We start from the raw sequence: 27530 nt of genomic DNA, 5'->3' as shown, positions 1-27530 counted from the left end.
GGACAATGGGTCAAGGTGTGGCAGATAGAGTTTAATTTAGATAAATGTGAGGTGCTGCGTTTGGAAAGGCAAAAAACTTAATGATAAGGTACGAGCTACACAGGCCATTAGTTTAGAAGTGTGCGCGCAATTCTGGTCTCTTTCCTAGCAGAAGGATGTTGTAAAACTTGAAAGAATTCAGAAAAGATTTAAAATGAGGGTGCCAGGGTTGGAGGGTTTGAACCATAGGGAGATAGTTGGGGCTGTTTTCACTAGAGCAGAGACTGAGGGGTGACCTTATAGAGGTTTATAAAGTCATGAGGAGGATGGACGGTGTAAATAGACAAAGTCTTTTCCCTGGGGTGGGGGAAAAAAGTCCAGAACTAGAGGGCATAGGTTTAGGGTGAGAAGAGAAAAAATTAAAAAAGGGACTTAAGGGGCAGCCTTTTAATGCAGACGGCATTGTGTGCAATGAGCTGCAAGAGGAAGTGGTGGGGGTTACATTTAAAAGTAATCTGAAATGGTATACAAATAGGAAGGATTTAGGGGATATGGGCCAAGTGCCAGTAAATGGGACTAGATTAGTTTAGGATGCCTGGTTGGCATGGATGTGTTGAACTGAAGGGTTTGTTTCCATGCTGAACATCTGACTATTACAACTGGTTAGAATCTCCAAATGCTAACAATCTTTAGTGGAATTTATATCTACATCTATAGAAAAAAGGCACAATAAAAATATCACCTGCAAGTTTTTAAAATTTTGCTTACAAGACAGCCCTTTGGCCAATTGTATCTGTGCCAGTTTGAGATAGATTACAGTAATTAAATTAATCCCGATTTAAGCTGGTGCTGGACTGGGATGTGCAAAGTTAAAAATCACAACACTGGCTTACAGTCAAGAGTGTGGTGCTGGAAAAGCACAACAGGTCAAGTAGATCTGAGCAGGAGCAACATTTCGGGAATAAGTGCTTCATCAAGGATCTTCATCAGGTGGATGAAGGAGGAGCGTTCTTAAAGCTCGTGCTTCCAAATAAACCTGTTGGACTATAACCCAGTGTTGTGATTTTTGACTAAGTTAATCCCATCTTCCATCTTTTGGTGAACATCCCCAAATGCAAGTGAATACCTAAGTGTTGTCTGAATGTTGATTGATTCTAACTCAATCAGTTCAGGCAGGGAGCAGTAGACCATGCCCCTTTGATTTTACATATTCATTAATCCATTTCTAAAATGTGATATGCTTATTTGTTGTAGTAAAGCTACAGATAGAATGATTTTTGTTCATGCAGTAACTATTAAACAAAATAGAATTAATGTGAATGTAAATAGGCAGGCATGAGTAAATAACTCAATAAGAAAACAGCTTAATCCCAATATTTTGGTCCTTATTCCAGAGGTATTTTGTAGTGTTACTTAGATTCTTAGCACTCACCTATCTGTAACAATACTGGTGTAACCAAGGCAGTTTCCATAGCATAACAGAACTCCCTGCCAAACATCACTGCACCATGCATTACCCATAATTTGACAGGAATGCGATCAATGGACTCCTCACTAACTGTTTCATCACCATTCTCTTTGCCATCCCTTTTCTTTTTCAATTTTGTGGACAATTCTTGTGTTTGCATAGATTCTGTCTCTTCATTCTGTGGAGCCATTGCTACCACAAAAATGTACTTGTGCTTTTGTTGGGATGAAAAGGTGTCTTCGGTTTTTTTTGTTCAATCGTAGATTCAGCACTTTTCTGCAATTTCCTTCAAATGTATCCAAAAAAACATGTACCAAAAGAAAGCTAATTGGTAAAAACTTTGGATTATGGCTTATTTATTGTCTATTAAAAATCCATATTAATTTCCATTCAGTTAATACTAGTTTCATTATAGACGAAATGCTTCCTTTGCAGCATACAGTTGGGAAGGCGACACAAAGGGGTCCTCTGTTGCTCCCCATCGAGTGAATATTCTGAAAGACAAAATAGTAAAAAGAAATAAAACAAAGTACTGAAGAAAGCCAAATAGCCCATGTTTGGAAGATCTGCACGTTTTTTAAAATAAAGAGAAAAACAATACCTGCATGAAGCTAGAAACTGTAACAGACTTCTAAACAAATTTAAAATTTAACACTAATTCATTGATAGGAGTTATTGTAGGTAAGGTAACAAACATCTGATTGTGCCTTCGAGTAAATCAGACATTTCCTTTAAAGTGTACTGCCTGACCACTGCAAATTTTTACTTTTAATCAGTGTTATATTTCAACACATAGGAACCACTCCTAGACTATCTGGAGAACTCTTCCTAATGACATAGGTTGTAAAGTTTAATTGCAGAGATTCTTTAGTACTTTAAGGCTTTTATAGTCATCTACATGCTGCTCCGGTGATGTCACCTGAAGACAAGATTCCAGTTGTGCACCAATATGCTCGTCTCCTTCCAAATTCAAATTTGCTACACTGCCTGGAATAATATCCATTACTAAATGAAGAAAGGTTCCTCTAACTGAATACTGAAAGACCATAAAACCACAAGATATAGGAAAAGAATTGGGCTCATCAAATCTGCTCCATCATGGCTGACATGTTTCTCAATGCCACTGACCTGCCTTCTCCCTCTTATAATCAAGAGCCTATCAATCTGTCTTAAACACACAACTTGGCCCCTACAGGGTTGTTCTTTCACTCAGGTTGTGCCCTCAGGTCTAGTCTCTCCTAGTGGAAACATCTTCGCCACATCCACACCATCCAGGCTCATCAGTATTTCGTAAATTTTCAATCATATCCCCCCTCATCTTTTGTAAACTCCGTACAGGCCCAGAGTGTGGATGTGGCAAGCCCTTCCTCTCCAGGGTCATACTTGTAAACCTGCTCTGGATCCCCTCCAAGGCCAACACATAATCAGTTTTGGGCCTCATAATCTTTCCTTAGATTATGAGGCCCAAAACTGCCCAATATTCCAAATGTGGTCTTACCAGAGTCTTATACTGCCTCAACAATACATCTCTACTCTTGTATTCTAACACTCAAAATGTTAGCATTGCATTTTCCTTAACTGCCAAAAGAACCAATGTTAACCTCTTGCAATCTTTTATATTAGCTAGCTTACCCTCAGTTCAGCATCTTCTCCCTTGTTGCTTTCTTAGTTATCCTCTGGTGGCTTTTAAAGGGTTCCTAGTAATTTCTTCACATCGTATCCCTTTGCTTTTATGCTGTCCCTGATGTCCCTTATCAGCCATGATTGCCTCATTCTTCCCTTAGTAAATTCTTCTTCTACCTTGGGATGAATTTCTGCTGCGCATCCAGAATGACCCCCAGGAACTCTTGCTATTGCTGCAAAGCTATTATACTCAAATTAGTAGCTATCAATGAACTTGTGACTGGTGATGTCACTTGTGCTGGGCCCCTGATCCTGGGCTTCAATTTATCCTGTTTAAAAACGTTCCAAGCTACAAGCTGAAGCAGCAAGCAAAAAGCTCTCCCCTTCTGTACCAAATTACTCAAATTGTACCTGCACTCTGGTTATGTTTCACTCTGGATGTGCTCACTCCTCAAATCATGCACAACTTACCAATCATGCACTTTCAACATGCTCCATCTTAAAGCTGAGATCAGCTGAGCTGACTCTCATTAAGCTTCAATGATAATCAGCACCTATTAAAAGGTCCTGTTTAAACTTCAGGTGATTAAGAGGCAGTTATCAGCTACCTTATTAATCTTTTCACTAAACTACTGAATTTAAAAACTTTAATGGAGAAAGAAACATGATTTACCAGTTCTATTCCTTCGCTGTTTCCATATGGTATTACTGCTGCTAGTGCTTCAGGAATGCCTCAACATTAACCATTCCAAAATTTTGCACCATTACACATCCGCTGTCATGGTCTGCAATCAGTTTACCATGTTTTAACATTTATTCATTTGGCATATGATGCCTTGAAGTCTTGTAGAGTGTTGTTCATGACCCAAGAGATTTTTCAGTAGACCAAAGCAACCCCAAAATGGCAGTTTGTTGAAGCAAACTTGCCAAAAGTGAAGATATAGTGGGATAAGGAATTACATCTGCTCAAATTCAATATTTAGATCAGGTTGTGCAAAAGTTTCATTGAATAATTTAAACTCTCATCAACCATGGACTTAAAATATCTTTCAAGAGAGCCTTGAGCTCTCTTAAAAGGCCTCCATCACAGCTGATATTATAAGAGGCAGAAAAATAGAAGCAACACTATTTGCCACCGTCTCATATGAACAATGCATACCACCTAGGAGAAAGTGAGGACTGCAGATGCTGGAGATCAGAGCTGAAAAAGTTTGTTGGAAAAGCGCAGGTCAGGCAGCATCCAAGGAGCAGGAAAATCAACATTTCAGGCATAAACCCTTCAGCCCGAAATGTCAATTCTCCTGCTCCTTGGATGCTGCCTGACCTGCTGCGCTTTTCCTGCAACACTTTTCAAGCAATGTATACCTTCATTCATTTCGCAGTTCACAATTATCCCTGGAAGGTAGATTTGCTGCCTCAATTCTTTTTAGGGTACAGACAAGGTCTGCTTGGTGTGATGGAAAACCACTTGACATTCTAATGAGAAAAAGCTTTAGTGTTAAACAAGAGTTTATTACACAATAGCAATTATTTACAACTGGCAGTGATATGCTAGATAACGCGACAGAGGCCAAGACAGACTCTAACTTCAAGATTGAGAGCAGTTTTCTCTACTAGTCATATGATAGTGGTTAATGCTTTAACTAACTCCACAGGAATCCATTTAACACCTGCACTGCATGTTCATTTGCTCATTCATGACCTTTATGTTACCTCTATTATTAATGTTTCCCTGACAGCTTCCCATCACTTAATATAAACTTGTGCATACCCAAAATTTTGCTATTTTAGATCACTGGTCATTCACAGATACTTGTTCACCCTTCTATATTTATCCAATCCAGTCTCAGAAACATTAAAAATCACAGCTCTTTCAATTCTGATAACTTGGCATCAAATTTTGTATTGAGAAAACATCCATCTTCAGTGTGGAATCCTCTCCCTAAACTTCTCCTTTAGGATGCTCATTAAAACCTGCCTCTAATCAAGGTTTTCGTCATATGTTCTAATATTTCAAGACTGTGCAAGAAAAAAAACACTGTTGGCAATGCTGTTAACACCTTGAAATGTTTTGCTCCGTTAATGGAGATACATACTGCGATCTCCGCCTTTTTTGTACTACATCCAAGCACATTTAGTGCTTAAGTAAAATCAACTCTCCACAAAGCCATGCTTCAATCCAAGCCTTTTATTCTCTTTTACAGATCTCACTTAATTTTCATTGTTGTGTTCTAGGCCTCATGTTGCCTTGCCTCTTCACGTAACTAATACAGGAGTTACACAATTTAATGAAAAACACCCATCACATTTCCAAATCTATTGCATTTGTTCACAAGTAGTATTTGTACTGACAGTCAGTGTTGAGTACGTGAGTTCAATTCAAGCCTTGGGTTACTGTGTATGGAGTTTGCACAGTGTTTGTGGTGGTTTTTGTTAAGTGCTCTGGTTTCTTCACAATTAAAAAGATGTGCAGGTTAGGTGGATTGGGCATGATAAATTGCCCATAGAGTCCAAGGATGTGTAAACTAGGTGGATTAGGCATGGCAAATGCAGAGTCATGGCGACAGGGTAAAAAAAATGTGGGTCCGGGGTGGTCTTTGAGGGCCGATGCAAAATCAAGCCAACTGGCCTCTTTCCACACAGTAGATTTTGTATGATCTGTATTGTGCATTCTCTCAAGCTTAGGCTTCAGACAGAGTCCAATGCTGTAAAACAAAGTACTAATGACTATGAAAGTTTATACAGTACAGCCATATCAATGCCTCTTACTTGCATATATGGACAAGCCCAACCAAATTCAGGACATTGGTTAGGCCACTGTCAGAATATTGCAGGCAATTCTGGTCTCCTTCCTATCGAAAAGGATGTTGTGAAACTTAAAAAGGGCTCAGAAAAGATTTACGAGGATTTTGCCAGGGTTGGAGGATTTAAGCTCTAGGGAGAGACTGAATAGGCTGGGGCTGTTTTCCCTAGAGCGGAGGCTGAGGGGTAACCTTAAAGGTTTACAACATGAGGGGCATGAATAGGATAAATAGACAAAGCCTTTTCCCTAGGGTCGGGGAGTCCAGAACTAGAGGACATAGGTTTAAGGTAAGAGGGGTAAGATATAAAAGAGACCTACAGGGCGACTTTTTCAGAGGGTGGTAGGTGTATGGAATGAGCTGCCAGAGGAAGTGGTGGAGGCTGGTACAATTGCAACATTTAGGCAGCATTTGGATGGGTATATGAATAGGAAGGATGGGAGAGGTATGGGCCAGGTGCTGGCAGATGGGACTAGATTGGGTTGGGATATCTGGTCGGCATGGATGGTTGGACCTAAGAGTCAGCTTCCACACTGCACATCTCTATGACGTGACAGTCAGCAGCTTTATCAATGACTTGTTCCATGAAAGATCAGAAGTGGAGATGTTTGCTGATAATGACATTATGTTCAGTGGCACAAAGTCCAGAATGCCAGGTTAATTTTGTGGGTACCTGGGCTCAAAGCCCAAAGGGCAGATGGTAAAATTTAAATTTTATAGGAGTCTGAAATTTTAAAAAGTTGGTCTAATGGCAACTATGCAACCACTACCAGTCTTAATCACCCACTCAAATTGGGGATGGGGGTCAATAAACTCTGGCCCAGCCAACAACGCTCACACCCCATGAACAAAAGTTTGCAATTCAGATAGTGAAGCATTCTGAAGCAAGAGCAATATTCTCAAGTTGGACACAGCATGCTGATCACTAACTTCTAATCACATTCTCAAGCCTTTGCCATCTCTAAATAGATGCCATCACAAGGTGCTGTCTCAAGTCGGATTCCATACAAGTTTGCGAGCGAGCAGGTAGCATTGAAGCATTTAGATTAGATTACTTAGTGTGGAAACAGGCCCTTTGGCCCAACAAGTCCACACCGACCCGCCGAAGCGCAACCCACCCATACCCCTACATTTACCCCTTACCTAACACTACGGGCAATTTAGCATGGCCAATTCACCTGACCCGCACATCTTTGGATTTTGAGGGGAAACCGGAGCACCCGGAGGAAACCCACACGCACACGGGGAGAACGTGCAAACCTGACTCCCCACAGCTACCTGGATTACACCTCCTCCCACCCTACCTCCTGCAAAAATGCTATTCCGTATTCCCAATTTCTCCCCCTCAGCTGCTCCCAGGAGGACCAGTTCCACCACAGATCACACCAGATGGCCTTCTTTGAAGACCAAAATTTCCCATCCCACGTGATTGAAGATGCCCTCCAATGCATCTCACCAACCTCATCATCTGTTGACATTTCCACCACCTCCAAAAGGACCCCACCACCAGGGATACATTTCCCTCCCCACCCCTATCCATTTTCTGCGAAGACGACTCCCTCCGTGACTATCTGGTCAGGTCCACACCTTCTAACAAGCCACCCTCTCCTGGCACTCTCCCCTGCTACTGCAGGAATTGCTAAACCTGCACCCACCTCCCCCCTCACCTCCATCCCAGGCTCCAAAAGGAGCCTTCTACATTCAAAGAATCACTTGCACTTCCACACATCATTTACTGTATCTGCTGCTCCCAATGCAGTCTCCTCTACATTGAGGAGACTGGACGCCTTCTCGCAGAGCACTTTAGAGAACATCTCTGGGATACCCACACTGATCAACTCCACCGCCCCGTGGCCGAACATTTCAATTCCCCCACCCCCCTCACTGTTCTGTCAAGAACATGCAGGCCCTGGACCTCCTCCATTGGATACTCCCTCCCCACCCGATACGTGGAGGGAGAACAGCCTTATCTTCTGCCTTGGGATGCTTCAACCCCAGGGCATCAATGTGAATTTCACCAGTTTCCTTATTTCCCCTCACCCCACCTTATCCCAGTTCCAACCTTCCAGCTCAGCACCATCCTCATGACCTGCCCATCTTCCTTCCCACTTATCCGCCTCCAACCTATCACCTTTATCCCCACCTCCATCCAACTACTGCAGCACTCTTAGCTACCTTCTCCCCAGCCCCACCTCCTCCCATTTCTCTCCGCCAGAGGCTCCCAGTCTCATTCCTGAAAAGCTCTGGCCCAAAATGTAGATGCTCCTGTTCCTCTGATGCTGCCTGACATGCTCTGCTTTTCCAGAAATACACTGTTGACTCTGATCTCCAGTATCTGCAGACCTCACTTTCTCCCAGCATTGAAGCATTGCAGAAAGCACGCGTGTACCTCTGCCACAGGAGGACAGAAATTAAAGTGAACTGGTGAAATTAAGGAAATAACCCACTTGCATTCCATGTGCTGTCTGATTGCTCTTTAATTATTTTTATTTCTTCTACGGGTCTTCCAAGTAGTTTAAAAAGACTTGAGCACGTCATTAAACTATGTCTTTTCCTATATGATGCCACAACAACACTTACCAATTTTTATAAATGCACCATGCATCCTAATCTGATACATCACAGCTTCGTATGGCAACTGCTTTAAGATCGTAAGAAATTAGTTGTGAATGTAGCTCAGTCCATCGTAAAAACAAGCCTTCACTTCACTGACATTGTCAGCACTCCCCAGTGCTTTGGGAAAGCAGCCAATATAATCAAAGGTCCGTCCCACCCTAGTTATGCCCTTCTAACAGACAGAAGATACAAAAGTTTGAAAGTGTACCAGATTGAAGAACAGCTTCTTCCCCAGTGTATCAGACTTATGGACTTCTCATGTTAGAGTTGATCTTTCTCTGCACATCCATATTCTGTATTGTTCTATTACCCTGATATAATTATGTATGGTATGATTTGTCTGGTTAGCAACCAAAACTACACTTTTCACTCAGTATGTGTGACAAAAAAAAACAAACTGCATATTGTCCTCAATCACTTCAGAATTCAATTTCCTTCTGGCGCCCCATGATAGTAGTTTGGAAAGTCTGGAGGTCAACTTGTATAAATGAATTTCAAGTAACAAAGCAGCACTGATAACAACAGCATAGGCCATTCACTCCATCAAACTGCTCTGCCATTCAATATGACCATGGCTGATTCTCTATCAATACTGTACTCTTTCCTCTACACCTGTCAAAATATATTCAATAACTTCACCTTCAAAGGTGGAGAAAAACACCATAGGTGCACCTCTCTGGATGCATTGCTAAGTACTAAAATGACCTAACCCATAATTAGAGATCATAAGAACACAAGAACATACCGTAAGATTTTGTCCTAGAATGCCCAGTCAGGGGAATAATCATCCCTGCATTCAATCCATCTAGCCCTGCCTGAATGCTATACACTCAATGAAATCCCCTCTTTCTTCAAACTCTGGGGAATATAGGCCCAGTATAACTAATGTCTCTTCAAACAACAAACCTGCCATACCAGGAATCAGTCTGGTGAACCTTTGTTGCACTCTTATGAGAAAGTACATATTTATGCAAGGAGAGCACAATCACACAACACTCCAGATGTGGTGCTGTTACCCCAAAACAATTTACAGCTACAGTAAGCTGCAATATGTACTACACTTAAACAGAACAAGACCTGCACCATATCAGACTTGACACTTTTCATGGGTCTCCACATTAATGAGAAAGATGGTCAAACTGCAGCTTCAAAATCGGAGAATGGAAGTTTTAAATATTTGTCTCTACTTCACCTTTCTTTATTGTTTAAATTTTTGGGGTGCTTCACTTTTCCAGCGTAATCAGAGGCACTTTTCAGGACTGTGCGCTCATAACTTCACAACAAAAACTGACCCTTTGGTTCAACTCACCCACACTGACCAGATTTCCCCAAATTAAACCTATCCCACTTACTTGCGTTTGACCCATATCCCTCTAAACCTTTCTTTTTTTTTATATACTTACCCAAAATGCCTTAAATGTTTTAACTGTACCTACCTATTTTGATCTACCAATTCCTGACAGTTCATTCCACATAGGAAACACCCTCGGGTCCCTTTTAAATCGCTTCTCACTTAAAATATGCTTCTATTTTTGAACTCTCCTCAGCCAACCCGAGGGAGAAGACCTTTGCTATTCACCTTATCTATGTCCTCAATTTTGTAATGCTCTAGAAAGTCATTCCTCAACTTCCTATGCCCTTAAGACCTAGCCTGCCCAGCCTCCCCTTATAACTCAAATCCTTCAGTCTTGACAAGATATTGGTCATTTTTTCTGAACCCTCTCCACCTTAATATCCTTCCTATAGCATGATTACCAGAACTGGACACAGCACTCCAAAAGTGGCCTCACCAACATCCTGTACAAGCTCAACATTACATCCCAATTCCTTTGCTAAAATGGTTTGAGCAATGAAAGGCTTCAAGTGATGGCTTTCATAAATTTGCACAATGAGAAATTATTTAATCAGGGTAGCCATTATACCATTTGATCTTATTTCAGCATCAAGCTTGTACATTAACTCTACAGGCAACCTTGTAAAAAGAACCGGAGCCATTTGTTCAATCTTACAGTATGGGAATTCCGGTGCATACACTAGGCAGTGAAGTTGGGTTAGTAATAGACAACCCTCTAGGTATTCTCTCATTAAGGGTGTAGAGAAAACAAGTGGTAATTTGACTGTTCCATTTCAAATATGAAGTGGAGTGCAGGGTGAAGTTAATTTAGACAAGGAAATTCTAAATACAGTTATGCATTCAAATATTGAAAGTGCATTAATTCTGACTGTGTAGCTATGTAGGGTATAAGTGGTTGATGAAATACTAAAAATCACTATGAAAATGCTCAAAACTAGGAAAAACACTTAACTAGAGCACCATGTAAGCAAAGTAGGAATAGGCCATTCAGCTTCAATGCCATTTCCCAGGTATCCCCCAGATTTTTGGCTGACAGGAATCAAAACTCAGCTTTAGAAATATTCAACAGCCCTGCCTACCTGGGGAGAGAGAACTCCAACTTGGAAATTCAATGAAATTTAAAAGGTTGATACAAACCAATATCTCACGAACTTTTCTTTTGAAAGATTTTTGTTCGCCACTATTACAATCCTCACATTACATTTAGAAATTAGTCAAACTTTCCAGTAGAGATTGGAATTCTGTGCATTTGTTTACATTCAGGATTTTTATTCCAAAATCAATAGTTTCTACAGTTTGAGTAAAATCAGTTGTGCTGAAATATTTACTGATTACCATAAAATTTCAGTAGAAATCAACACTACATGACATTCGCAGTTTGGACTTCTGTCAGCTTTCCGTTAAACCCTACAATTTGTAATAAGCCAGTTGAGCTGGCACAGCATTTCCAACATAATCCAAGTTTCACTTCTCTATTGGAAGATTTTCTAGCGAAGCAAATTTTGATCTGCAGTCACCCAAAACCACAGAACATTTCCTTGTACACAGCTCCCAAAAAGTACATAAGCAAATTCAAAAAGGGAGAGATCACTAAACAGTCAGATTTCTTAAAGCAACCATTCCCTAAGCATAGTTTTTAATGTAGCATCGAGTATGGCACGTGGTTGGATTTATCTGCTCAGTTTTAGACCTACACAACCATGTCTGAACCATGATTAAAGTCTTTCATTGTTCAAAAGTGGATAAATAAGACTTCCAATTAATACTGCACTGCAGAAAGTATTGGTCAAGACCAAACTTTTTAACAATCGAGAAGCAGGACAAGATTACAAACTTCAGTTTGGAGAAACTGATCATTCTGTGATACTTTGTTCAGGAAGTCAGAATTATCTGGATTAAACAACCAGCAAAGAAACACTATACTGGGGCTTGGGTTATTGAAAACCCAAACCATAAGAATTAACAAGTTTTGCAACATTGTCAAATTTCATTGACTACTGCATTCAGCAATCCAGTAAACAAATTTAGTTCATCTAGATAGAAGAAACTTATCCTGATGACTATTCACTCCTAATAGAGGCAGAGCCATACAGCATGGAAACAACTGTTCAGTCCAACTAGTCAACAACGACTGTGATCCCAAACTAAACTACTCCAACATAACCCTCTAAACTTTTCCTATTCATGTTTATCTAAATATCTTGGAAATGTTGTAACTTTACTTGCATCCACCACTTCCTTTGGCAGTTCAGTCCAAAATTGAACCTCAAATCTCCTCCCTTTTTTGGAACCTTTTTAATAACCCAAGGCCCAGTCTAGTTTTAGTTGGTAGTTGCAATTAAATCCAGATATTGCCTAATTGATTTGATAAACTATGTTTCACAGAATGATCAGAGTTTCTCAAACTGAAATTTACAATTTCATATCATATCTTGATTGTTGGAAAGTTCAATCTCAACCAATACTTTCTACAGTGCAAAGTCTGCTAAAGTTGCTTATCCACTGAATAAATAATGATTAGTGAAATCTTTCATGCATCAGGCACTGTTGCATAGGTCTAAAATTGAACAGAAACCCAGCCAAAAGCACATGCTATTTTAAAACTTTTCCCCTCTCACTTTAAATATATGATCCTAGTTCTGAACTCCACTATCTTAGGGAAACCACTCTTGCTGTTCAACTTATCTATGCCCCTCATGATTTTACAAATTTCCACAAGGTCACCCTTCAATCTCCTACAATCCAGTGAAAAAGGTCCTATCCTTAACTCAAATCCTCCATTCCTGGCAACATCTTGTAAATCTCTTCTGAACCCTTTCCAATTTAATAATATTCTTCCTATTGCATGACGACCAGAACAGCACACAGCATTTCAGAACAGACCTCAACAACATTCTGTACAAATCTCAACATGATGCCCCAACTCCTACATTTAAAGGTCTGAACAATGACATTAAGCAGACTAAAATGCCTTAACATCCTGTCTACCTATGATGCAAAATTCAAAGAACTATGGACCTGAAGTTTAGGGGTCTCTGGTAGACGACTCCATCCAGGGCCCTACCATTAAGTGCAGATGTCCTGCCCTTGGTTTTACCAAAATGCTACAGCTCACATTTATCCAAATTAAACTCCAACTGCCACTCCTCAACCCATTGACCCACTTGATCAAAATCTTTGTAATCTTAAATAACCTTCACAGTCTACAGTACCACCATGTCACCCGCAAACTTAAACATACCTCAATATTCTCATCCAAATAGTTTATATAAATGATCGAGTGGACCCAGTACAGACCCCCTGTGGAACACCACTGCTCACAAGCCTCAGTCCAAAAAAAAAGCCCTCCAAATGTTGGCTAACAGATTCATTTTGCTTCAAGCGATTTATTTAATAATGAAACTGGAGTATATTCACTGATCACACTTCTCTTCAGAATAAAAATTTTCATTAGGCCTGTTTCAGTATTACGGTAGGGTTGAAATCTAACGGGCATACTTATTGTGAAATTCACTGCCAAGTGGCAAGGCTGCTGGAAATGTGAATAATGATTAGGAGGGAAGTAGGTGGTGGTGGCTGGAAAGCGGATACGCTGTGTTCTCCCCCACCACTACAGCCAGGGCCAAAGCCTCCGAGATTATGCAATGGCACGTGCACAGATGTCACTGCGTATGCACAACTTCCTAAAAGTCTTTCCTTTTGAGGCTGGGTGTTGTCACTGGCCATGTAATTTGCCTGGTCTGTGTGCAGACATTTTGTCTAGATCACTCCAAAAACACAATTGGAGGTTTAAGCAAAGAATTGCAGGAAATATGGGTATTGATTTGGATACAAACAACATGGGGGGTGGGGCCACAAGTTTGCATATGGGGTGTCATCTTAAAGATCAGATATACAAACATTTCCTGTATTTCCAAACTTTCACATCATGTTGTGTTTCTGTTTGCTTACAAATCAACTTATAAAGCAGATTCAAAATGGAATCTGTTCCCAACTGGGGGATTGCTGTATTAAAAGTCTTGGAGGAACAGGAGTTGCACTTTTGCTCACTTGTTCAAGGTCTGTGTAAAGATTTGTAGCTTGGGTGCTGGTAATCATGGTTATGGATATGCTTACCAAGCTAGGAAGTTGACTTGCAAATGTTTCATCCTGCCGAGATGACATCTTCAGTGCTTTGGAGCCTTTTGCGAAGCATTGCTCTACTGTCCCTACTGGAATTTATTCGGCTCCATTTCTGCTGCTTCCTGTTCCAGTTGTTCCTTGTAGTGACCAGTATATTGGGTCCAGGTGAATATGTTTGCTGGTAAGAGTCCGTGGATGAGTGCCATGCTTCTAGCAATTCTGACCATTCTGTTTGGCTTCTATGATCGTTGCATTGTTCCAGTCGAATTTGTGGTCCCTGTCATCTGTGTATGGTTACCAGGGACAACTGGTTGTGGTGTTTAGTGACTAGTTGGTGTTTCTGGTTTCAGATTGTTAGTTGTCTGCCTGTTCCCCCCATAGTGTTGTCTGCAATCTTTACATGAAATCTTGTAAATGTTAGTCTTGTACATGGGTATGATGGTGGGAAAGCATGGCTGTCAGGAATGCCAGTGGTTGGAAAAGTCGGGCTGTCAGTTCAAGAGTAAAAAATGAGGTCTGCAGATGCTGGAGATCACAGCTGCAAATGTGTTGCTGGTCAAAGCACAGCAGGTTAGGCAGCATCTCAGGAATAGAGAATTCGACGTTTCGAGCATAAGCCCTTCATCAGGAATAAGAGAGAGAGAGCCAAGCCGGCTGAGATAAAAGGTAGGGAGGAGGGACTAGGGGGAGGGGCGATGGAGGTGGGATAGGTGGAAGGAGGTCAAGGTGAGGGTGATAGGCCGGAGTGGGGTGGGGGCGGAGAGGTCAGGAAGAGGATTGCAGGTTAGGAGGGCGGTGCTGAGTTGAGGGAACCGACTGAGACAAGGTGGGGGGAGGGGAAATGAGGAAGCTGGAGAAATCTGAATTCATACCTTGTGGTTGGAGGGTTCCCAGGCGGAAGATGAGGCGCTCCTCCTCCAGCCGTCGTGTAGTTGTGTTCTGCCGGTGGAGGAAGGACCACTCCCTTCGTGACTCCCTTGTCAGATCCACACCCCCCACCAACCCAACCTCCACCCCCGGCACCTTCCCCTGCAACCGCAGGAAATGTAAAACTTGCGCCCACACCTCCACACTCACTTCCCTCCAAGGCCCCAAGGGATCCTTCCATATCCGCCACAAGTTCACCTGTACCTCCACACACATCATCTATTGCATCCGCTGCACCCGATGTGGCCTCCTCTATATTGGTGAGACAGGCCGCTTACTTGCGGAACGCTTCAGAGAACACCTCTGGGCCGCCCGAACCAACCAACCCAATCACCCCGTGGCTCAACACTTTAACTCCCCCTCCCACTCCACCGAGGACATGCAGGTCCTTGGACTCCTCCACCGGCAGAACACAACTACACGACGGCTGGAGGAGGAGCGCCTCATCTTCCGCCTGGGAACCCTCCAACCACAAGGTATGAATTCAGATTTCTCCAGCTTCCTCATTTCCCCTCCCCCCACCTTGTCTCAGTCGGTTCCCTCAACTCAGCACCGCCCTCCTAACCTGCAATCCTCTTCCTGACCTCTCCGCCCCCACCCCACTCCGGCCTATCACCCTCACCTTGACCTCCTTCCACCTATCCCACCTCCATCGCCCCTCCCCCTAGTCCCTCCTCCCTACCTTTTATCTCAGCCGGCTTGGCTCTCTCTCTCTCTTATTCCTGATGAAGGGCTTATGCTCGAAACGTCGAATTCTCTATTCCTGAGATGCTGCCTAACCTGCTGTGCTTTGACCAGCAACACATTTGCAGCTGTCAGTTCAAGAGCTTTTTCATACAAGGTTGTGTGAATAGTGAGTTAGGACACAACATGTCCTAGTCATGTTGTTGGTCTGCTCACTTGTTTCAACTAATTACTTTCAATTTTGCTTCTCTTCCCATTGCAGTTATTCCTAATCTATATGTATTTTGAAGTTCTGCGAACAGCAAAGTTTAATTTCATAAGCAAATCAACATTCACAAACCTTCTACTAGAATTACCTCAAGGATTAAAGCAAGTAAGGGCAGCACTACTGAGCTGGAAAACAGGTGAACAGCCACTGGATCACCATGACAGGTGAAGCAAGGTCAAGAAAGAATAATGCACTGTGACCACTTTTGGATCACGTTGTAGGAAAGAAAGGCATAGCCTTGGAAGACAGAAAAAGGACACTGGGTCTTGGGTGTTAATTTCCAACGAAAACAGAAGATTAGATTAAGGATACATTCAGTTTGAGAAATCATTTAATAATCAGAGTAAGCAGCTTTGACTTTAAATATACAATTCAAACAAAAGATACAAACTTGTTTTCCCATTTTAAAAAAGTGCACTTGAGTAAATAAGTAAAAATATTTATACTGCAGTACTGCTTGGGACTCCTCTCCAAGCCACTTGCCATCCTGACTTGGAAAAATGTTACCATTCCTTCACTTCACTGGGTCAAAAACTTGAATTCTGACCATAAAGGTCATTGTGGCCAACCTACAGATTATGGAATACAACAGTTTAAGGAGGCTGCTCACCACTAGCATCTCAAAGACAGCCAGGGACAGCCAATAAATGCTGGCTAGCCAGCAATGTCCACATCCCACGAGTGAATTTAATAAAGCTGCCTCAGGTGATAAGGCCTACAACGATAGAATCTGATGAGTGTGAAATCAAGCAAGCTGTTGTCATATAGGTTTTGTACAAAGGATCTAATAGGCTCAGTGAGCAGATTAATTTCTACAACTGTAGAAGTACATGTACAGTGTTACTTGAATTTATCTAGAGCGACACTATGGCATTATCCATTAAGCTCCAAGTAGAAGTTCTTCAGGTAGCAAGGAATACAAGTCTTTAGATTTACATTTAAAGACTGCTTTTTATACCTGTCCCAATTAGACAAAACACTGCAGAAGCTGGAAATGAGAAGCAAAATGCTGCAGATACACTGCTATGGTAGAATCTGAGGGGTGAGAAAGAGTATTAAGGTTATAAGTCATATGACTTCTCCAGAAGACATTACCTTCCATAAAGTCATGAGACTCGACCTTAACACTTTCTCACACCACAGATTCTGCCATACCAGAGTGCCTGCAGCATTTTGTTTCTCATTTCCAGCTTGTCATCCACATATTCCTAAGTGTGTCAATAAGATAAGCAAAATAGATTACTTGTTGAGGAGACATGGAAAATTTACAGGCCAAATTCAAAATAGTCATACAACACCTAAATGACAAATCAGACTATGTCTCATCTCATTGTCGATTTTTCACAGTACACTAATGTTATGGCACTAGTCATAAAACAAAAATATAACCATCAAAAACAAATCTAAATTTACAACACACTGGCTTGAGCCTCTTGGCCAAATTGCATTCCTTTCCTAAGCTGTTGTTTAGGCAGGTTTTATCTGATCAAGCGCTCAAGACACAGCTTAGATTCCAGTATGGCTTGAAAATTTAAATTGTAGGGGCTGGAAAACAAAACATTCCACAACATGCAATACCAACATCTTCCTCAATATTCAAATATTTGTAACTAGCAGGGCATTTGTTTTACATTGACCTTTAAACCTTAACTTAATCCAGTTGCAGAGATGAGACCACTGAATATGGTGGAGCTATCAAGTTTTAACCAAGTTTTCATATACATCACTGTGCAAACACAATTGGTATGAAAAGGCTTAAGCAGACCAATTTCTGAGACTGTGGTTCAGATTTAGAAAAACAAACTTCATCAGAGCCACCTCTTTTGCATGCACCCAATTGTGGAATAAATTAACAGAAAAAGATCTTTTTCTAATACCTTGTCTAGGATTCATCCTCCAATTTTAAATGAGCACAGTTAAGCCAAATTATAAAACACTAGAAAAATTGACCAGACATATCCTATCTGCATAACAGACTAATCCAATTCACCCATTTTACCTCCCTCAAAAAGCTGACGGGAATATCATATCATGCCATGATGTATCACCTATTAACCAGTTTAAGTTCTACAGAGAGCACAGCTCAAGACCCAATTAACATGGTCAAAGCAGGACATTTTATCAAAAAGTGATTAATTCACAGAATGAGGCACCACCAGCAAATTTGGGCAATAAATATTAGCTCAATTGCTTTAATACCAAGCAGTATTGTTAAAGCAGAAAATGCTGGAGAACAATTCTACACAGCACCAGTAGAAACAGAAACCAAGTTAATATTGAATGCAACGAGACAAGTTTTTGAAACTTCGGAGTGTCTTACAGCTTTAATGTAAAGGAAGGTCATCAAGCAATTTTCCATCCTTAACCTGTAATTTATATGTTGGAAAGACCCATGGACAAACATTGAATATTTGCTATGAAAGATTTCTGTTCTGTTGAGCTTTAAATGGATGTGTGCTACAGTGATAGTGTTTACCTTATTATGCTGAATGCAGAGCAAAATAAAAAGGGGAGAAAATCAATTTAGAATACACTTACTCTGCAAGAGATTGTGTCTGTTGTATAGCAACTGAAATGGCTTATCCTAATAAGCCCAGTTTCACAATGGGAGTGGGTAAGTGAAACAAATTACAAAAGTTGACAACAAAGGAGTAGAATACTTCAGAAAGTTTCCACAGTCTTAAAAGCAAACTTATTAAATATCTACAACTGCATCAAGGTGCATTTAGGATTAATGTAGTCAAGATAGAAAATAAGTTTGCAACTATGAACTATAGATGGTGCTTTTGTGAATGCTACATTTAAGCATATGGATTTAAAGTCAGACAAATCTGATGAATATTAATGTCATGAAAAATATCAAGTTGTTTAGAAAACCTAAATCACCTAAATAGAGTCAGATGTACAGCATGGAAACGGACCCTTCAGTCCAACCCATCCATGCCGACCAGGTATCCCAACCCAATCTAGTCCCACCTGCCAGCACCCGGCCCATATCCCTCCAAACCGGGAATATGAATGTAGTGATTTTGTATGCAAGTGTATCTAGTAGGAAAAAGCCTTTGGTCGACAAGATATTTTATTTTAGTCACCTTAAACAAACACAAACATCGATTCACTAACACTACAGTGGAATATTTAAATGAACACAATGAAATAGCACCACCATATATCTTAGGGAGCCACTGAATGACAAAGTGCAAAGCTACTTCATTACATGGCCTTGCCAGGAAGTAAAATAGAACCAAAATAACTAATTTTCCATTCTACAGAACATGTAGCTCGCTCAAACATTGTTCCATCTTATTACATGCTATGCTAAATCATTGTATTAACTAATTTTCTAGTTAAAATATCATGCCTTAAAAGTTGCTTCTTCAAACTGTACACTTAGAAATATTGTTTAAAGAATGAACTAGAACAGACCTGTAATAGAAGAGTCACTTAGACTTGGCATAAAACATCAATGTGGAAATATTAGTTTTACAAAAGTAAAATATTAGTATGAGTTATGACAGGAAGTTAGCATTGGAGAAGTCACCCAGTCAGGTTCAAGGTGTAGATGAAATTACAAAAATAATGGATTTATGGATAAGACAATGCCAATTTGAAACTGAAAAACTTACTGTAACTTAGTTTCACCATCACAATTTAGAGGATTGGACCTCTCCTCAAAGCCATAAACAGTACCGAACCTCTATCTGCAATGAGAGAAATTTATCCTTCCAATTTTTCCCCAAAATATACATGCAAGTTTTTCTACTTGACAGTTCTAGTTTATTTCAATTTTTTTTTTTACAGTGAGAAAGACAGACTTGTAGACGTTTACATCACAGAAGGAAGCCATTCATCCCATCATATCCATAACAGTCAAGACTGACAGCCCCAATCCCATTTCCCAGGTTTTGGCTCATAGCTCTGAAGGCTCTGGGAACATATGTGAATACGTAAATATTTACAAAAATGTTTTGGGAGTTTGACTCAACCACCTTTTCTGCAAGTGAGTGTTCCAAACTCCAACCAGTCTCAGGATGAAAAAAAATTCTCAAAGCCCCTGAGTCACCTTAAATCGATGCCCCTGGTTATTGACTAACTGAAAAAGATCTTCCCTTCCATCTGATGTATACAGAAAACCTCCTTGCTCTTATATTGTGTATCTTGGCTAAAGGCCACAAGTTTCCCATGTCTTAACTACATTATCTATCCCTCTGCTAAGTTCAGGAATTAAGATGTGCACATCAAGGCCCCTCTAACCTTCAACTTGCAGGATCCTATTTTTCATAGTGTAATCCCTAACCTTGTTCATTCTCCCCAATACATTACCACACACTTTTCTTGGTTGAAATCCATTTGCCACTTATCGAGCCATACAGCTTACAGTTGCCTTCTCTTTCAACCTACCACATAAATCTCATCACCTGCATTTGGTCCACAGCCTATGCCCAAGAATTGTAGTTACTCATCCAGATGCTATTGTAGGGTTCCCCCTTGTCCTTACCTACCATCCCACCACCATCTACATCCATATGATCATTAGTTACCATTTCCATCAAACTCAGCTGGACATCATATATTCCCCTCACTTTCCTTGTCACCCTTCCACAAGCACTGTTCCCTCTGGGACACCCTGGTCCATTTGTCCTTCACTCCCATGACCCCACAGCACCTTCTCCTGAAACTGAAGCAGCTGTAAGACCTATCTGTTTATTTCCTCCCTCCTCACCATCCAAGGCCCCAAAATTCCAGGCGAAGCAGTGTTTTACCAATTCACTTAAGCCAGTCTACTGTATTTGGTGCTTACAACAGTCCCCACTATATTGGGGAAACAAAACCCAGACTGGGTGACAGTTTTGTAGCACACCTGCTCTCTACTTAAAAAACACAGCCCACGGTTGCCTGCCACTTCAACAGGTTTCCAAGCCAACATCTGTCTTAGGCTGGTTTCAGCGTTCCAAGTCTCAGCGCAAGCTGGAAGAATACCATCTCATTTTCTGCTTGGAAACTCTGCAGCCTTCTGGACTTAATATTGATTAGATTACTTAGTGTGGAAACAGGCCCTTCGGCTTGTATGGATTGCAGAAAGAAAACTAGGTTGTAATCTTCCCACAGCAAGTCTCTACAGGATGCATGAAGGTTGACGTGGGCTCGAAGGGCCGAATGGCCCACTTCCACCTGTGGGTAAAGATTCTACATTGATGCTTTTCTAATTAGTTTGTCTTAGTGTGCATTCTGAAGAGTGCGTTATTCCATAAGCTATATTGAGCTGCTTGGGATGAACCTTGACAAAAACCAAGGCATCCCCTTCAAAATGTCACGTGTTGAGCAGACAGTAGCAGCTCCAGTTTGGAGAGCAGAATCAGACAAAGGCAGCATTACCAGTCAAACTATCTTAGTGTTCATCTGAAGATTCTAGTTAAGAATTGTCAAATTACAGAGAGTCTCTCAGTAATCCAGTCAACAAGCTCTGCCATATTTTTCCTGCGAAGCCTCTGGAACAATGTGCAGACCACTGTCCAATTGTTTTGGTTCTGTAGTCAAGAGCACTTAAATCCTATCCCTCAAAGGAAAGTTAACATTATCCAATGAATGGAACATTGTGGCAACAAGCACAGATTTTTTTTTGCAGAATTAGTGAAAGAACTCATGAAATGTCACTATTGTTTGCATACGACTTAACAGCTTTACCCTGTTAGACAAAGTGACTAAGCATAACTCTCTCCCTCTAGAGATTGTATGGTCTCTTTGTGGGCATGGCTTACCTTCAATCTCCAGTTAAAAAGAAGTGGCTCAAGTGACTGCTGTAACATATGAACAGGGCGCAGACCACACTTATTGCAAAGAGTAACAAATGGCCAGGCTCTTACCCACAGTAGAGAAGGGTCACCTCCACATATCCATGTGGCTTGATTTTAGCTAAAACCTGCCCTAATTTTTGGCATATTCTCTAGCCCTTCTGAACCACATCTTCCAGCAGTCTGAACAGATGGTAACAGGAACACCACCAGTCAAGTTCACTTCCAAACAAATCTCACTTTTGCCAATTTGTGCTAACTAGTTCAAGGACTGGTTGTAGATATTTAGTTTGCACCACTGATTGAAAGTGCAGCCCTGGTATGTATAACAGTTAGATCCAATTGTCAATTCCCTCCAAAGTACCATTTGGGAGGACATATCTTTCATCTGGGTCCATAATATTCTGTCAATGGTTAAGCTGGTGAGGTAGGCAGCTGCTCTCCTGTCTCATTCATATGCAATTAAATCCCCAATTAACCCAAAACTAATAGTCATCCTCCTTCTGGATACAAACCACGTCTTTCAGAATGGTTTACCGACGTGACCCGTTTAGCAACTATATTTAACATGAATTACAAAGTTCTGTCCAATTTGCAATTGTTTCAGTTCTTTTCTCTGAAGCATGATGTTTTGAGCCATGGACTCTGATGAACCAGAGTATAAAACAATTCTGACCAAGGGTCATTAGACAAATCATTAACTATTTTCTCTCCAGATGGTGGCAGGCCTTCTGAGCAAGCCCAACACTACTTTGCTGTGCTCAAACAAAAGCACACTTGTCAGTTTGGACCAATCCCATTTCAGAGCAGAATATAAAACTTAGGGGATAAATAGTTGCTTCTGAGAATCTTACTTGCTGAAAGGGCTTCATAATCTTTATTAGCTTCCACAGACTTTAACTCGAAATCAATTAATATATGCATACACACCAGAACAATTAGATGCAGGAATAAAATTACAGCCAACATTACTAGTTGTCAAATTCACAGTCCATAGTCAGCAACAGCTCGGTGGTAGTAGCTGCCTATCTTAAGTTTCTTTTCAAAAAAAGGAGGCTGCAGTCAGCAGGGAATGGTTTGCTACAGAGTAGACAAACTCCCACTTGCAAGAAAAGAATGGCAAAGCGAATAGCTGTCTGGGTGATAAGCAAAAGGGACAAAGACAAAAATAAAATAAAAATAGCCCATGAAGAATGTAAATAGAATATTAAAAATACTCCACAAGATAGCAAAGTATGGTCACAGATGCCACGATCAGCTGACTATTGCAGCATTTTTTTCTCCACTAATTGATTTCCAACATCCACTGTATTTTGCTTTAGGCTTATGAAGAATGGCAGGTATAATAGGTTAGCATTGTGATGTAGAGTGTAGGATTTATATACTTCATTTGTTGCAAGTTTTCTAGATATTTAGTTAAAACTTGTGGGCTTTCTGCACAACTTAAGTTAATAATTATCTTTAGATATTTCTATAGCCACTGATTTATTTTACAATTTTTGAGGCCTAGTTTTAGACTGAATGAGTTTAGTGCACTTAGATTATTTACCTTGCTGTGTCACAAAACAATGGGGCCTCAAAATTTGAGTAACTTCTGAAAGTTGCTTTTAAACTCAACAGAAACACCAGTAGTTTCAGAGGGAGACCTTTGATTTCAGTTTTACTATAATCTTGGGTAGTCCTGCAAAGTCCTTGGAATAGGATGGCTGTGTAGACCACTGCTCCTAGAAATTAAAAGGATGAATAAACCAGATTTCCTTAGAGCATAGAATTAATATTGGTCCTTGATTAGAAGTGTTAGGATAAACTGAATTTACTTAAACCTGAATACATTAGACCATAAGACAGAAGAGTGGAAGTCCACTCCACCATTTAATCACTGCCGATGGTGTTTAAATTTCACTTACCTGTACTTTTCCCCAGAGCTCTTAATTCCTTCCGAGATCAAGAATTTATCAATCTCTGCCTTGAAGGCATTCAACATCTCAGCCTCCACCGCACTCTGTGGCAATGAATTCCATAGGCCCACCACACTGGCTGAAGAAATGTCTCCTTATTTACATTCTAAGTTGACACCCCTCTAATTTTAAGGCTATGCCCATGGGTCTTAGTCTCTCCACCTTTTCCAGCGTCCACCCTTTCTAAGCCATGCATTATCTTGTACGTTTCTATTATGTCTCCCCTCAACCTTCTAAATTCTAATTAATACAATCCTAGGATCTTCACCCAATCATAATGTTAGGCGTACCATTCCTGGGTTCATCAGATGAATAACAGCTCCAGGAAAAGCTCTCTGTAGTTTCAGTTTAAACACTGAAATCACAAATGCCTTAAACTGATCAACATATTAGCTACAGGAACTCTGGTGTAAGTAGTGTATGTGTGTTGCTTTTTGGGTCCTGTATCAGGTGTGTGCTTTGGATAGCACGCAAATTTTCAATTTATAAGTGTTTTGAGTTAACAGGTTTATACCAGTGTTTAAAAATCTTTGAATTTTTATATTGACATAGATGGCTTAGTTTATTCTATTTTGCTTTCATTGCTTTGTGTTCAAAACTTTCGCCTTGTTGTTCAAGCAAAATTTGTCAAAGTGCACACGTATGTTTCCACAAGAGACCACTTTGTTAAAAGAAAACAACCAAAATATAATCTATCAAACCAGGTTTGCGTCAGGAGCTGGGATCAAAAAAAGGGAGAACAAATAATAAAACATTAATCTTAGGAAAAGTGGTGTTGGTTAGAGACCAAGAAAAATGCTGCTGGTGTCACTAACCAGAATGCTATCAAAGCCATAAAGGAAAAAAAAAGGAGACAGCAATGGAAGTTGGGTGAAAAAAGTACTAAAGTTAACTGTCTTAAAAAGGAAACCAATTCCAATGTGGAGGTTACTACCTAAAAACGTTGACCGTATCCCTCTCCATTGAGACTGCCAGACTTGAGTATTTCTTGCATTTTCTTGTTTTATTTCAATTTCTTCATTCACTTTTTTGTTTTTTGTGCTTAAAGTCAGCCACTAAACCCGAATGAGACAAGTCCTAGGTAGCAAAGTTAACCAAGTTGGAAATTGCAGAATGTTACAATCAGGCTTGAATAGAGGGATGCCAAAGGACGGAGGGATCTCAAATGCTACTACATACCTGTTCAAAAGAGGGAGGAAAGAAAATGATTTTTAAAAAAGCATTTAAACAGGGCTCAACAAAACCATACTAAGCCATTAATAGCATCTAGGAACATGCAAGACTGAAAATCAGTATGTTGTTTTAGAATCAAATTATTCTTTAAACAAAAACAAATATTGCAGATACTGGTGACATGGAAAAATCAGTAAGTGTACAAACTTAACAGTTCTAGCAGCATTGGTGCAGAGATCAACAATTAACACTTTGAGTCTGAAGTGATGTTTTGAGGTAGTTGAAAAATGACTTTTTCTGATGCTGTTGACAAAAGGGGAGAAGGTAGAACAGATGGCAAAGGTTCCCAGAACAAAAAGGACTGTTAACAGGAAATGTATAGATACAGAATATACTTAAGTCACCCAACCTGACAGCCCAACAAAAAATTTCAAAGGGTTAAGAAATTCCTTACCTTTGTGACCCCGTATTCAGAGACTACATCCTCCGATTCTAGACAGTTGAATAAAGGAGGAACTTTCTGCATCTACCCTGTAAAGTCCCTTAAGAATCTGGGGTTTCAATAAGGCCACCTTATTCTTCTGTAGTCCAATATGTACAGGTCAAATCTATTCAACCTCCCTTCAATTTAGTCCCTCTATAACCTGGTATTAGCTTGGTGATTATTCTGTGGATTGCCTCCAATGGGAGGACATTTTCCTTTAGATAAAAAAGGGGCCCAAAACTGCCCTCAGTAATCCAGCTGTGGACTGACTAGAACCCTGTCTAATTTTAACAAAACCTCTAACTTTTATACTCCATTCTCTGAAATAAGGGTCAACATTCCACTTATCTTCTCTATTGCTTGCTAAACTTGGATGTTGCCTTTGACAGATTCATGGATGAAGACACCCAAATCCCAGTTCTGTAGCTTTATTTAAATAATATTCAGCTCCACTACTCTTCTAGCCAAAGTGCATAGCCCCTCATTTCCCCACATTATATTCAACCTGCCAAGTTTTGCATACTCAACCTGACTACATCTACTTCCTTCTCTTACACACCTTTTGTCAACAGTGCCAAAATCATCAATTTTTAATCCTCTAGTTCTAAAGAGGAGCCATATTGGATTTAAAGTATTGATTGTTTCTCTCTTCACATGCTGCCAGATTTGCTGACTCCCTCCAGTACATTTTTAAAAAATTTTCATTATGAACACTTTTAAAGTTTTTTGATGTAAAGTGAATACAGGAATAATTTAGTTGATGCGTGCAAAGTCATAGTGGCTCTTTATAAAGCACTGTGGGACCTGGCCAGAAGTATTGTCAGTCCAGTTGCATGGAGTCATGGACAAATATAGAGATCAGGCATTCCAATGGCAAAAGGGTTGTTAACCCTTTTGATTTAAAAGGCAATGAGAAAAAGTTCCTGAGATGATAGAGATTTTCTTCTGTTTAAAAACAGCAAATTATGCCAACCTGCTTGAAAAAGATGTTGGAAGAGAATTCAAAAACATGAACATTTAAGAAACTGCATGCCAAAGGATTAACAATTTCACGTTCAGCATGTATGTTGGCTGAGGAGAAATAAAGATCTTGCTCCAAATTTGTATAAAAAACAAGATATTCAATAGGGCACTTTTGATTTCAACTATATTTAATTCTTGTAGGAATGACAACTAAAGATTAAGAGCAACACAATAAGTTGCTGCAAGTTATTGCTCGTGTGGCCATCAGGATAAATCTGATCTATCCATTCATTTATCTCAGGGTTCATAATTTTGTATTACAAGTGTACATAACCTGATTTTCAAAACTGGTGAAAAATAAAATCAAGATTGATTTCACTACTTAGTTAGCCATTTACAAAAAAATGTTATCTTTTCATTTATGTAATAGTTTGGCAACAGAAAACTGAACCCACAGCTCCTCTCTGCTCTATTACATGGGAACATTGTCTCAGCTGACTTCAGCTTTTTTCGGACATTTTCAGGTTGAGAGAAACAGAAGCCACAGAAACAGAAGTCAGTGCACTGGTACGAGAGAGAGTAAAAGTCTTACCGCACGGAAACAGGCTGTTCAGTCCAACCAGTCCATGCTGACCATAACCCCAAACTAAACTAGTTTCACCTGCCTAGTCTCAGAACTGCCAGCAACACCACAGAATTAATGAAAAAGCAAATACCACAGCTGTTGTCCATTAGTTGAACAGATTAAAACAAGCCTAAGTGTCAAAGCAGACATTAAATTTTAGAAATTCCATCTTGATTTATTCAAAGTGCAAGATAAAAATTACTTAGTCCATTTACTTGTAGTAAATATTTCCTGTAATTATCAAAAGCTATTTCACCAATATATAAACATTAAAGGCATATATTGTGTATAGGTCATCCCAATGGTATTCTTTATTCAAATCCAAGCACAGAAAAGTATCCATTTTTTAAAACTAGAATAAAAAAATTAATTGCTCCAGGATAACAAAATAAGCCAAACTCCCCATTATCTCATGATCTTGAGTCCTAATGCTACAAGAACCTTTTTTTCTTTTAACAGTCATGGTAGACAATTTCACAAATGGTAATATAGTTTGCAGGCAACAAGAAATTATTCCAAATATTTGGGATTTCTGGACACAAGATTTCTATAAAAGCTCATTTTTCTGGCACAAACTTGGAAATCTTGAGCAATACTAATCCATCTTCTGAAGAACCTCCGGGGGGTGTCTGAACTTTGATCGTGGACCACATGCCACCCTTAATTTGTGACCCTTTAAGCCAGTGGTTTGTT

General features: G+C 40.2%; 1 protein-coding gene across 4 annotated transcripts in view; it reads right to left on the bottom strand.

Moving 5' to 3' along the window:
- The window catches only part of LOC132815079 (solute carrier family 45 member 4-like), a 76637-nt gene that overhangs the window by 34707 nt on the left and 14400 nt on the right, over window positions 1-27530 (bottom strand). For 3 of the 4 annotated variants that reach the window (XM_060823808.1, XM_060823805.1, XM_060823806.1), the window contains exon 2: window positions 1412-1941. In XM_060823808.1, coding sequence (XP_060679791.1) covers window positions 1412-1637 — 226 coding nt within the window. In that variant the 5' untranslated portion in view covers window positions 1638-1941. Of the gene's footprint in view, window positions 1-1411; window positions 1942-23183; window positions 23253-27530 lie in introns of those variants that run through there. The other variant, XM_060823807.1, reaches the window with a different exon arrangement.

Source organism: Hemiscyllium ocellatum, chromosome 4, assembly GCF_020745735.1.
Source record: "Hemiscyllium ocellatum isolate sHemOce1 chromosome 4, sHemOce1.pat.X.cur, whole genome shotgun sequence".
NCBI classification, from domain to species: Eukaryota; Metazoa; Chordata; class Chondrichthyes; order Orectolobiformes; family Hemiscylliidae; genus Hemiscyllium; species Hemiscyllium ocellatum.
This window is presented reverse-complemented; position numbering and strand designations above follow the sequence as displayed.